Source organism: Oncorhynchus nerka, linkage group LG9a (assembly GCF_034236695.1).
Source record: "Oncorhynchus nerka isolate Pitt River linkage group LG9a, Oner_Uvic_2.0, whole genome shotgun sequence".
Classification (NCBI taxonomy): domain Eukaryota; kingdom Metazoa; phylum Chordata; class Actinopteri; order Salmoniformes; family Salmonidae; genus Oncorhynchus; species Oncorhynchus nerka.
In genome coordinates this window covers 1669825-1683985 of record NC_088404.1, presented here as the reverse complement: position 1 = coordinate 1683985, position 14161 = coordinate 1669825, and the positions used below count along the sequence as shown (strand labels likewise).

Genomic DNA, 14161 nt, shown 5'->3' with positions numbered 1-14161 from the left:
GTACACTTCATGATGTAGTACACTTCATGATGTAGTACACTTCACGATGTAGTACACTTCACACACTTCACGATGTAGTACACTTCACACACTTCGTGATGTAGTACACTTCATGATGTAGTACACTTCACACACTTCACGATGTAGTACACTTCATGATGTAGTACACTTCATGATGTAGTACACTTCACACACTTCACGATGTAGTACACTTCATGATGATGTAGTACACTTCATGATGTAGTACACATCACACACTTCATGATGTAGTACACTTCATGATGTAGTACACTTCACACACTTCACGATGTAGTACACTTCACACAATTCACGATGTAGTACACTTCATGATGTAGTACACTTCATGATGTAGTACACATGATACACTTCATGATGTAGTACACTTCACACACTTCATGATGTAGTACACTTCATGATGTAGTACACTTCATGATGTAGTACACTTCATGATGTAGTACACATCACACACTTCATGATGTAGTACACTTCATGATGTAGTACACATCACACACTTCATGATGTAGTACACTTCATGATGTAGTACACATCACACACTTCATGATGTAGTACACTTCAAGATGTAGTACACTTCACACTTCATGATGTAGTACACTTCACGATGTAGTACACATCACACACTTCATGATGTAGTACACATCATGATGTAGTACACTTCATGATGTAGTACACATCACACACTTCATGATGTAGTACACTTCATGATGTAGTACACTTCACGATGTAGTACACTTCACACTTCATGATGTAGTACACTTCACGATGTAGTACACATCACACACTTCATGATGTAGTACACTTCATGATGTAGTACACTTCACGATGTAGTACACTTCACGATGTAGTACACTTCACGATGTAGTACACTTCATGATGTAGTACACTTCACACACTTCACGATGTAGTACACTTCATGATGTAGTACACTTCATGATGTAGTACACTTCACACACTTCACGATGTAGTACACTTCACACACTTCACGATGTAGTACACTTCACACACTTCGTGATGTAGTACACTTCATGATGTAGTACACTTCACACACTTCACGATGTAGTACACTTCATGATGTAGTACACTTCATGATGTAGTACACTTCACACACTTCACGATGTAGTACACTTCATGATGATGTAGTACACTTCATGATGTAGTACACATCACACACTTCATGATGTAGTACACTTCATGATGTAGTACACTTCACACACTTCACGATGTAGTACACTTCACACACTTCACGATGTAGTACACTTCATGATGTAGTACACTTCATGATGTAGTACACTTCATGATGTAGTACACATCACACACTTCACGATGTAGTACACTTCACACACTTCATGATGTAGTACACTTCATGATGTAGTACACTTCATGATGTAGTACACATCACACACTTCATGATGTAGTACACTTCATGATGTAGTACACATCACACACTTCATGATGTAGTACACTTCATGATGTAGTACACATCACACACTTCATGATGTAGTACACTTCAAGATGTAGTACACTTCACACTTCATGATGTAGTACACTTCACGATGTAGTACACATCACACACTTCATGATGTAGTACACTTCATGATGTAGTACACTTCATGATGTAGTACACATCACACACTTCATGATGTAGTACACTTCATGATGTAGTACACTTCACGATGTAGTACACTTCACACTTCATGATGTAGTACACTTCACGATGTAGTACACATCACACACTTCATGATGTAGTACACTTCATGATGTAGTACACATCACACACTTCATGATGTAGTACACATCACACACTTCATGATGTAGTACACTTCATGATGTAGTACACTTCATGATGTAGTACACTTCACGATGTAGTACACTTCACACTTCATGATGTAGTACACTTCACGATGTAGTACACATCACACACTTCATGATGTAGTACACTTCATGATGTAGTACACTTCATGATGTAGTACACATGTCCACTTCATGATGTAGTACACTTCATGATGTAGTACACTTTAATGTAGTTTTGGAGCAGTCACACTTCATGATGTAGTACACTTTCAGATGTAGTACACATCACACACGTTCACTTGGATGTAGTACACTTCACATGTACTACACTTCATGATGTATCATCACACACTTCATGATGTAGTACACATCACACACTTCATGATGTAGTACACATCACACACTTCATGTAGTACACATCACACACTTCACGATGTAGTACACATCACACACTTCATGATGTAGTACACATCACACACTTCATGATGTAGTACACATCACACACTTCATGATGTAGTACACATCACACACTTCATGATGTAGTACACATTCACACTTCACGATGTAGTCACATGATGTAGTACACATCAGGATGTAGTACACATTTCACACTTCATGATGTATACACTTCACCATGTTTAGTACAATCGCATCAGATTCATGATGTAGTCACACACTTCATGATGTAATCACACACTTCATAAGGGATGTAGTATTAAGTACACACTTCATGATGTAGTACACATCACATTTCAATGTAGTACAGGAATCACATGAGGTCTTTATCACAGATGTAGTACACATCACACTTCACCATGTAGTTTTGCCCACACTTCACGATGTAGTACACTTCATCATGTAGTACACTCTCATGATGTAGTACACATCACACACTTCACGATGTAGTAGTGGCACATCACACATGTAGTACACTTCATGACAGTACACTTACACACTTCACATCACACACTTCATTACACGATGTAGTACACTTCTCACATGGACTAGTCACTTCAATGTAGTACACATCACACACTTCACGATGTAGTACACATAGGAAGAAGTACACTTCATGATGTAGTACACTTCATGATGTAGTAAACAAGCCTAACACTCATGATGTCTCTACACATGACACAAAATGAGTTATTTGGCACACTTCACAGTCTCAGCATCACACACTTCACTGATGTACCAAATAACATCACAACTTCATGTAGTACACATCACAATCAAAAGATGGGGAGGTTTGATACTGCCATTTGCTCACCTCTGGTGTTCTGGGGCTTGAAGCCTCCCTTTTTCCTCCAAATTATCATGGTTTTGGCCAAACAGTTCTATTTTTGTTTCATCAGTGTCAGAGGACATTCATCCAAAAAGTTTTGGGATCTTTGTCCCCATGTGCAGTTGCAAACCGTAGTCTGGCTTTTTAATGGTGGTTTTGGAGCAGTGGCTTCTTCCTTGCTGAGCCACCTTTCAGGTTATGTCGATATAGGACTCGTTGTACTGTGGATATAGATACTTTTATACCTGTTTCCTCCAGCATCTTCACAAAGTCCTCTGCTGTTGTTCTGGGATTTGCACTTTTCGCACCAAAGTACGTCCTGTAAACAGTAGCTATAAAAAGTGATTGATTTGATTGGCTGCATAGATTTCATGACTAGAAGCTCAAATGACGAGATATGTTTTTTTTGTCAATTGAAATGTGCTATCATAAATGATTGCAACACCTCCGGTTACGGGATGCACGGGGATATGGTCACTAGTGTAGCAAAGGAGGTGAGGCCTCATTTAACACAGTAATTTCATCAGGCTTAAGCCATGTTTCAGTAAGGCTAATCGCATCAAGATTATGATCAGTGATTAGTTCATTGACTATAATTGCCTTTGAAGTAAGGGATCTAATATTAAGTAGCCCTATTTTGAGATGTGAGGTATCACGATCTCTTTCAATAATGACAGGAATAGATGAGGTCTTTATCCTAGTGAGATTGCTAAGGCGAACACCGCCATGTTTAGTTTTGCCCAACCTAGGTCGAAGCACAGACACGGTCTCAATGGGGATAGCTGAGCTGACTACACTGACTGTGCTAGTGGCAGACTCCACTATGCTGGCAGGCTGGCTAACAGATTGCTGCCTGGCCTGCACCCTATCTCATTGTGGAGCTAGTCCTTTCTTTCAACACTACATTTGGTCATTGGTAAACATAGGAAGAACCCACTGCTGAAGGAGACAAGAAAGCCTGATTTGAACTTCTCAAAAACCTAAACAAGCCTAAATACTGGGGGAAATGTTCTCTGGACCAATGAAACAAAATGAGTTATTTGGCAATACAGATCTCAGCTGTGATAATTTACTGACGACCAAATGAAGCATCCAAAGAAAAGAACAGCCTCCCTACAATCAAAGATGGGGAGGTTTGATAATGGTTTGCTGCCTCTGGTACTGGGGGCCTTGACATGCGCAAGACAACATGAAATTAGCAGATTATCAAGTGTTTTGGAGTCCAATTTTAAACCCAGTGTCTAAAAACTGGTTCTCCGTTGAAGGTTTTGGGTCTTCCTGCAGGACAAAAACCCAAAACGCACATCAAAAAGCAAACAGCAGTGCCTCCCGAGTTTGCAAAATATAAAGCACTTTTCCCAGTGCTAGAGGCATCACTACAGACCCGGTTTAACCACGGCATTATTTTAATGGCCATGAGGGGAGTCCCATTGGCTATCTACCCAGATTTCAGAGCACTCGGGTCTGGGTGCCAGTGTGCATAGAGCCGCTCAATATTTCCTAAGGTAAGGGCATACTTAAGGGTTTTTACAGTAGTTGGCAAAAAGGCATGTAAATGGCATAAAGATTGACTACCTGGTTACCATGAAGATAGCCCTCAAAAGAGCTCTGTTAGGGCGAGTAAAAAGCAACATTTTATCATTTCTATCAAGATAACCAAATAGCTTCAGAAGATAATAAACCATTATCTCTGTAGTTTCCTGTATTCCCTGTAGTTACGTTTATTTTACTTTCTAGCAAGGCAAGCTAACTTACAGAGTAGCTAATTTACAGAGTAGCTAACTTAGAGTACCCTAATTCCCTGAGTAGCAGAGCTTCCAGAGTAGCTAACTTGCAACCCTAGTCCCTTGCAGAGTAGCTAACTTGCAGAGTAGCTAACTTACAGAGTCCCTAACTTACAGAGTAGCTCATTTGCTGAGTAGCTAACTTACAGATAGCTAATTTACAGAGTAGTTAAGTTGGTCAGCGTAGCTAACTTACAGAGTAGCTCCCTGGACAAAGTAGCTCATTTACAGAGTAGCTAATTTGCTGAGTAGCTAATTTGCTGAGTAGCTAATTTACAGAGTAGCAAATTTACAGAGTAGCTAACTACAGAGTAGCTAATTTACAGAGTAGCTCGGATTTCTGAGTAGTCCCTGGACAGAGCTAACTTACTGAGTAGCTAGTCCCTTACAGAGTAGCTCATTTACAGAGTAGCTAATTTACAGAGTAGCTCGGATCAACCCTAGTCCCTGGACAGAGTAGCTAACTTACAGAGTACCCTAGTCCCTTACAGAGTAGCCAACTTACCAGCTGGGTCACCCTAGTCCCTACAATGCTGTGCCCGGATCAAGCCCCTAGTCCCTGGAAATGTCACTTGTTATTTTAGTGTAAAATGTGCATTCCAAAAGGCTTTAAATATAAGACAGGTGTCCTTTACCTCGGAAAAACCAAAAATCCCTGGACCTTAAAAGTGAATGGTCTTAATTTTTAAAATATATATATTTTCCCTGGATGTATACGTTCTTGCCATGACCCGGGTATTAACTTCCACTTCATTATTTTATATTCCTGGGGTGCGTTCACTCTGGTCTATCTACTCCGGATCAGAGCCCTAGTCCCTGGCCAGAGCTGCACAATAACCGGTCAATCAAACCCTCGTCCCGTGGACATATGGCCGGTGTCTGTAAACGTTGGCAAAAATGCGTAATTAAATTGGTGCCTCCATCAGCAGCAACACAGTTAGTCACCAACGCTCTGGATGCAAACAGTCCCTAAACAGCTCTGTTAGGGCGAGTAAAATCAAATCAAATGTATTTATAAAGTCCCTGGAAAATCAAAGTGCTGTACAGAATGGTCAACCCTAGTCCCTGGACAGGGTGCTCGGATCAACTCCTAGTCCTCATTTGTGACAGAGCTGAAGTAGCTGGACAGCCAGCAAGCCAACGTTATCGTGGGTGCTTGACTGCAGCTGAGGTCAGAACGCTCGGATCAACCCTAGTCCCTGGACAGAGCGTCCAGAACGCTCGGATCAACCCTAGTCCCTGGACAGAGCGTTCAGTGTGGTCAGAACGCTCGGATCAACCCTAGTCCCTGGACAGAGCGTCCAGAACGCTCGGATCAACCCTAGTCCCTGGACAGAGCAGCGCGTCCAGCCCTAGTCCCTGGACAGAGCTGAACGCTCGGATCAACCCTAGTCCCTGGACAGAGCGTTCAGTGTGGTCTGAACGCTCGGATCAACCCTAGTCCCTGGACAGAGCTGAACGCTCGGATCAACCCTAGTCCCTGGACAGAGCTGAACGCTCGGATCAACCCTAGTCCCTGGACAGAGCGTCCAGCTCGGAAACGCGCTGAGTTTAGAACGGACAATCTGACAACACTCTCTGAATTGCTTCCTGCTTCTACACCTGCATTGCCTGCTGTTTGGGGTTTTAGGCTGGGTTTCTGTACAGTACTTTGAGATATCAGCTGATGTAGGAAGGGTTATATAAATACATTTTATTTTGAATTTACGTACGCCCAGAGCGCACTCTGGCACTCCAGATTGAATTTACGAACACACCCCTAGTTAAAATTCTCTCATCAAAAGTTACATTTTTTCATGATGATTGTATTTATTTTATCAAAAATGTTCTGTGTCCCTGATATCACTTTCCGCCCTGTTAGTTTTTTGTAATTCTCCATTTAAGAAAACCCCCCTCTCTAAAACGACACCACATTCAGGAAGTATCATCATTTATTCGGTGGGAAAACAATGGTTTAAAAAGGTACATAAATATAAACCCTTAGTTGTATCTATTTTGTCGATGATGTCCACCCTGCTAGGCTAAATTAAAGGAGAAAATGAACCACATTTCAAAACGTTAAAATATGTTTGATAGAGAATCCTGTTCCAAGTGTTCACCATTATGCTAGCTCAATCTTGCTCACTCACAGAGCTATGGCTGATTTGGGCTCCAAATGTCCACCTTGTTATGTTCCACCCTGTTAGGATTATGCACCTAACCGGTTAGAAAATGCACCTTAAAAAAGTGCCTGAGTTTAACCAATATTCTTTTTTTTTTTTTTGAAAGAATACTAAAATAAAATATAATTTCCCCCCCAAAAGCGATGAGGTCCAAAAGGCACCACACCGTAAGAATGTCCCATTCTAGATCCTTCCATTGTTTAGTTAAGTACCTATCTAGCTGGCTGGTGGATGTTTCCCTTCTGAACCAGACCAGAGGAAAGCAACATTCACCTCCACAAAATGCTGTTTGCATTGCTATCCATATTGAATGAAGCAGTTAAGAGACCTCATGGCCAACCTGAAACTTTTTTTCCCACTTAATTTAAGGGGTAAATTCACCTTAAAAAGCTTTGTGCAACTAACTTAAAGTGAAGGAAACTTTCAGTGAAAATATAAGGGGTACATTAAACATTGGGCTTTTATGCAACCGGGCTAGGTTGCTATGCAGGACGCTTCACGCTCCGTATCGGACACCGGGGACCTGGCCACTAGCTGGCGAGATAGAAAATAGCGGTCTCGCCTATGTTACTAGCCATCTTTTGGGGGCAATCTGGGGTCTTTCAGCCAAAGATTTGATTTAACTAGTTAGTTAACAAGACATTTATTGCGTTTAGCCGTGCTAGATAGCTGTGTATTTTATGCTAATCTCAGCTATGGATGGTTGTCACAGAACAAGGATGGTTAGTTATATATTTGTAGTTGTTTACAATAAGCCAGCAGCGCCCACCTACCGTGCACTGCCTTAACAGACCCAGAGCGATTTAACTCTCTAAATATCACATTTAGGGGTTTCTTGACATTTAGGTTTAGGGTCCTGTTTTGATGCCATTCACTTAAACTATTAAAATATCTGAAAAATCGAATCCAGGCATCGCCAAGCTCGTATTTCATTCAAAACAGTAAAGGTCAGCAAAACGTATAGTCATCGCGACACCATCATATGAACAGGCTGCATTCAAGAAAAGACAGTTGCACAAAAAACATGCTTCACGTCCAAAGAGCATTCAAGAACAGGAACATAAATTACCTCTGCAAAAGCACCTTGATTCAGCCCCTCGTACACAGTGATTTATTGACTAGCTCTACTTCTTGCAGAGGCCAGAGCATTACCATTACTTGTCTGTCGTCTTGCTGTATCTATCGGTTTAATTCATACAATTATCAAACAACACAGTAGAGCCCAGAGACCATCAAAATGCTCCAAGCCTCTGTTGTGATATTGACATCATTCAATAGCACAACAGACAGAAGGGAAAAAAACTAAAACAGAATTGGTTTGTTACAACGATGCGACAATGACCTCTTAAATAGCACGAATCATATAATTACTAAAGAAATATAATAGGACAATAGTAATGCATATTCATGAATCATAGAATTACTAAAGAAATATCATAGGACAATAGCAATGCACATTCATGAATAAATATAATTACTAAAGAAATATCATAGGACAATAGTAATGCATATTCATGAATAAATATAATTACTAAAGAAATATCATAGGACAATAGCAATGCACATTCATGAATAAATATAATTACTAAAGAAATATCATAGGACAATAGTAATGCATATTCATGAATCAACCAAAACTAAGAGAGGAAATAATAAATAATACTAACTGTGTACCCAGGAAGGGAACAGAAGGCTAATAGAACGAATGACAGAATAATGGTATCAAAACCACTATGGCCCATTCCACACTATAGGGCCTAACTGAGCCAAGCTGTACTGGGCTGGCCTGGTTCCTGGAAAGAGCCAAAGAAAATCCCCAAGCCATCACAGTACCGTTCGGGTCGGCCCTCTAGTGTGGATGCGGTGAGTGATGCTGCTGTCATAGACCGTCTCTGTCAGGCATTCAACAGGAACTCTAGCACACTGACCACTCTAAATCAGACCACACATTATAGAGCTACTGGACTCTGGTGAGTGACAGGAGAGAGAGGACAGACTGACAGAGATAGCAGGCATGAAAAGCCATTGCAGTTTGTTCTCTGTTCCAAATGCAACTTCAATATACTTGGGGTTTTTGTTTTCCTTGAATGACTTGGTGAAAAAGTGAGTCAAAGATACACCCTGCATGAAAACAGAAGTGCTCACATTTAACAAGGTACCATAGTGATACACTGGGTTGAAATCATTTTGTCCCCCCCCCCCATAATGAAAATTTGCTGTGTGTAACTAACTATGTTTCAATACTACTTTAATAATATTTCTTTAATGTGAAAACAACTAAGGATGGACGCTGCAGTAAAGTTTCCTCAGCTAAATGAAAGAGATGAGAGAGGGAGCGCACACAAACCAGAGAAACCACAGTAGTGGATCTATAACCAGCCTGGGTACCAGTCTGTCAGTGCTACCATTCCACGACAACAGACAGACAGCAGCCAGGCTAGCCTGTGTGATCCTAGTGACATCAACAACATGGAGCATAAGGGAATGCTTTTTACACAGCACACATGGATCCAACAGAACTTGAAAGCATATTAATAAATAATACCTTGAAAATAATTAAATACAATATTATTGACCACAGTAAGAATGAACGTTTAAAAAATAAAATAAAAAAAGGACAAAAATAACTACAGTGATGAGGAAGCAAACAAACGGACAGATTCCTCTTCTCGCTCCGAAGCACAAGTCCAAACATGTTTTGAGACAAAATAATGCCGTCGACGTGGAATATTGAAATCAAACAGTAAGAACGAAGTACAAAAGGTCAGGGGGTCAGGGGGGCACGTGAAGGAAGAGGCCGTGAAAAAATCTTCAGTATCCACAGAAAAATATCAACTGAAGTTACTCATCATCGTCATCGTCGTCGGGAGCTTATATATAATAAGTCAAATTGAAAATATAATTTTCCTCTCTGTACATAGCATTGTTTTCTCCTACTTTTTATTTATGATTTATTTGTCCGTTTCTATTTCCTCCCTCAAGTTGTTTTCCCGTTCTGTGTGGACGATGCCCCGCCTCCCGTCAGTCTAACGAGATCACGTCTGGTATGGAGCCATATATGACTGCTGCCACTGCATCAGACCTGCTCGACTGGCTGTCCCTCTCTCCATCCCTCTCTACATCCCTATCCCTTAAACTATTAGATGAAACAAGACTGGAGCTACTCCCGCTGTTGCTGCCCCCATTGGCTGCTGGCAGGGCGCTGCTCCCGCCCCCGGGGGTCCCTGGTTGGTCCAGGAACATCTGGGAGGAGCTATACGGCAGGAAGCGGTTGAGGAGAAGGTCATGGTCTTCTGAGGCAGAGGCCGCCGCTGCCATCACCATGTTGTAATGCTACAGAGAGAGAGAGAGGAGGGAGGGTCACCACCATGTTGTAATGCTACAGAGAGAGAGAGAGGAGGGAGGGTCACCACCATGTTGTAATGCTACAGAGAGAGAGAGAGGAGGGAGGGTCACCACCATGTTGTAATGCTACAGAGAGAGAGGAGGGAGGGTCACCACCATGTTGTAATGCTACAGAGAGAGAGAGAGGAGGGAGGGTCACCACCATGTTGTAATGCTACAGAGAGAGAGAGAGAGGAGGGAGGGTCACCACCATGTTGTAATGCTACAGAGAGAGAGAGAGAGGAGGGAGGGTCACCACCATGTTGTAATGCTACAGAGAGAGAGGAGGGAGGGTCACCACCATGTTGTAATGCTACAGAGAGAGAGAGAGAGGAAGGAGGGTCACCACCATGTTGTAATGCTACAGAGAGAGGAGGAGGGAGAGAGAGAGGAGGGAGGGGGTCACCACCATGTTGTAATGCTACAGAGAGAGAGAGAGGAGGGAGGGTCACCACCATGTTGTAATGCTACAGAGAGAGAGAGAGAGGAGGGAGGGTCACCACCATGTTGTAATGCTACAGAGAGAGAGAGAGGAGGGAGGGTCACCACCATGTTGTAATGCTACAGAGAGAGAGAGAGGAGGGAGGGTCACCACCATGTTGTAATGCTACAGAGAGAGAGAGAGGAGGGAGGGTCACCACCATGTTGTAATGCTACAGAGAGAGAGAGAGGAGGGAGGGTCACTACCATGTTGTAATGCTACAGAGAGAGAGAGAGGAGGGAGGGTCACCACCATGTTGTAATGCTACAGAGAGAGAGAGAGAGGAGGGAGGGTCACCACCATGTTGTAATGCTACAGAGAGAGAGAGAGAGGAGGGTCACCACCATGTTGTAATGCTACAGAGAGAGAGAGAGAGGAGGGAGGGTCACCACCATGTTGTAATGCAGAGAGAGAGAGAGAGAGAGAGAGGAGGGAGGGTCACCACCATGTTGTAATGCTACAGAGAGAGAGGAGGGGAGGGTCACCACCATGTTGTAATGCTACAGAGAGAGAGAGAGAGAGGAGGAGGGTCACCACCATGTTGTAATGCTACAGAGAGAGAGAGGAGGGAGGGTCACCACCATGTTGTAATGCTACAGAGAGAGAGAGAGAGAGAGAGAGGAGGGAGGGTCACCACCATGTTGTAATGCTACAGAGAGAGAGAGGAGGGAGGGTCACCACCATGTTGTAATGCTACAGAGAGAGAGAGAGAGGAGGGAGGGTCACCACCATGTTGTAATGCTACAGAGAGAGAGAGAGAGGAGGGAGGGTCACCACCATGTTGTAATGCTACAGAGAGAGAGAGGAGGGAGGGTCACCACCATGTTGTAATGCTACAGAGAGAGAGAGAGGAGGGAGGGTCACCACCATGTTGTAATGCTACAGAGAGAGAGAGAGGAGGGAGGGTCACCACCATGTTGTAATGCTACAGAGAGAGAGAGAGGAGGGAGGGTCACCACCATGTTGTAATGCTACAGAGAGAGAGAGAGAGAGGAGGGAGGGTCACCACCATGTTGTAATGCTACAGAGAGAGAGAGGAGGGAGGGTCACCACCATGTTGTAATGCTACAGAGAGAGAGAGAGAGAGGAGGGAGGGTCACCACCATGTTGTAATGCTACAGAGAGAGAGAGAGGAGGGAGGGTCACCACCATGTTGTAATGCTACAGAGAGAGAGAGAGGAGGGAGGGTCACCACCATGTTGTAATGCTACAGAGAGAGAGAGAGAGGAGGGAGGGTCACCACCATGTTGTAATGCTACAGAGAGAGAGAGAGAGGAGGGAGGGTCACCACCATGTTGTAATGCTACAGAGAGAGAGAGAGGAGGGAGGGTCACCACCATGTTGTAATGCTACAGAGAGAGAGAGAGAGGAGGGAGGGTCACCACCATGTTGTAATGCTACAGAGAGAGAGAGAGGAGGGAGGGTCACCACCATGTTGTAATGCAGAGAGAGAGAGAGGAGGGAGGGTCACCACCATGTTGTAATGCTACAGAGAGAGAGAGGAGGGAGAGAGAGAGAGAGGAGGGAGGGTCACCACCATGTTGTAATGCTACAGAGAGAGAGAGAGAGAGGAGGGAGGGTCACCACCATGTTGTAATGCTACAGAGAGAGAGAGAGAGAGGAGGGAGGGTCACCACCATGTTGTAATGCTACAGAGAGAGAGAGAGAGAGGAGGGAGGGTCACCACCATGTTGTAATGCTACAGAGAGAGAGAGAGGAGGGAGGAGGGTCACCACCATGTTGTAATGCTACAGAGAGAGAGAGAGAGAGAGGAGGGAGGGTCACCACCATGTTGTAATGCTACAGAGAGAGAGAGAGGAGGGAGGGTCACCACCATGTTGTAATGCTACAGAGAGAGAGAGAGGAGGAGGGTCACCACCATGTTGTAATGCTACAGAGAGAGAGAGAGAGGAGGGAGGGTCACCACCATGTTGTAATGCTACAGAGAGAGAGAGAGAGGAGGGAGGGTCACCACCATGTTGTAATGCTACAGAGAGAGAGAGGAGGGAGGGTCACCACCATGTTGTAATGCTACAGAGAGAGAGAGAGAGGGAGGGTCACCACCATGTTGTAATGCTACAGAGAGAGAGAGAGGAGGGAGGGTCACCACCATGTTGTAATGCTACAGAGAGAGAGAGAGAGGAGGGAGGGTCACCACCATGTTGTAATGCTACAGAGAGAGAGAGAGAGGAGGGAGGGTCACCACCATGTTGTAATGCTACAGAGAGAGAGAGAGGAGGGAGGGTCACCACCATGTTGTAATGCTACAGAGAGAGAGAGAGGAGGGAGGGTCACCACCATGTTGTAATGCTACAGGTCACCACCAGAGAGAGAGAGAGAGAGTCACCATGTTGTAATGAGGGAGGGTCACCACCATGTTGTAATGCTACAGAGAGAGAGAGGAGGGAGGGTCATCACCATGTTGTAATGCTACAGAGAGAGAGAGAGAGAGGAGGGAGGGTCACCACCATGTTGTAATGCTAGAGAGAGAGAGAGAGGAGGGAGGGTCACCACCATGTTGTAATGCTACAGAGAGAGAGAGAGGAGGGAGGGTCACCACCATGTTGTAATGCTACAGAGAGAGAGAGGAGGGAGGGTCACCACCATGTTGTAATGCTACAGAGAGAGGAGGGAGGGTCACCACCATGTTGTAATGCTACAGAGAGAGAGAGAGGAGGGAGGGTCACCACCATGTTGTAATGCTACAGAGAGAGAGAGAGGAGGGAGGGTCACCACCATGTTGTAATGCTACAGAGAGAGAGGAGGGAGGGTCACCACCATGTTGTAATGCTACAGAGAGAGAGAGAGGAGGGAGGGTCACCACCATGTTGTAATGCTACAGAGAGAGAGATAGAGGAGGGAGGGTCACCACCATGTTGTAATGCTACAGAGAGAGAGAGAGGAGGGAGGGTCACCACCATGTTGTAATGCTACAGAGAGAGAGAGAGGGTCACCACCATGTTGTAATGCTACAGAGAGAGAGAGAGAGGAGGGAGGGTCACCACCATGTTGTAATGCTACAGAGAGAGAGAGAGAGGAGGGAGGGTCACCACCATGTTGTAATGCTACAGTAATGAGAGAGAGAGAGGAGGGAGGGTCACCACCATGTTGTAATGCTACAGAGAGAGAGAGAGGAGGGAGGGTCACCACCATGTTGTAATGCTACAGAGAGAGAGAGAGAGGAGGGAGGGTCACCACCATGTTGTAATGCTACAGAGAGAGAGAGAGGAGGGAG

At 44.1% G+C, this 14161-nt stretch overlaps 1 protein-coding gene across 1 annotated transcript in view; it reads right to left on the bottom strand.

Moving 5' to 3' along the window:
- Positions 1 to 6812: 6812 nt before the first annotated feature.
- LOC135573312 (E3 SUMO-protein ligase PIAS1-like) overlaps positions 6813 to 14161 on the bottom strand; it is a 40170-nt gene continuing 32821 nt past the window's right edge. The window contains exon 14 of the mRNA XM_065022183.1: positions 6813 to 10394. Coding sequence (XP_064878255.1) covers positions 10083 to 10394 — 312 coding nt within the window. The 3' untranslated portion in view covers positions 6813 to 10082. The remainder of the gene's footprint in view (positions 10395 to 14161) is intronic.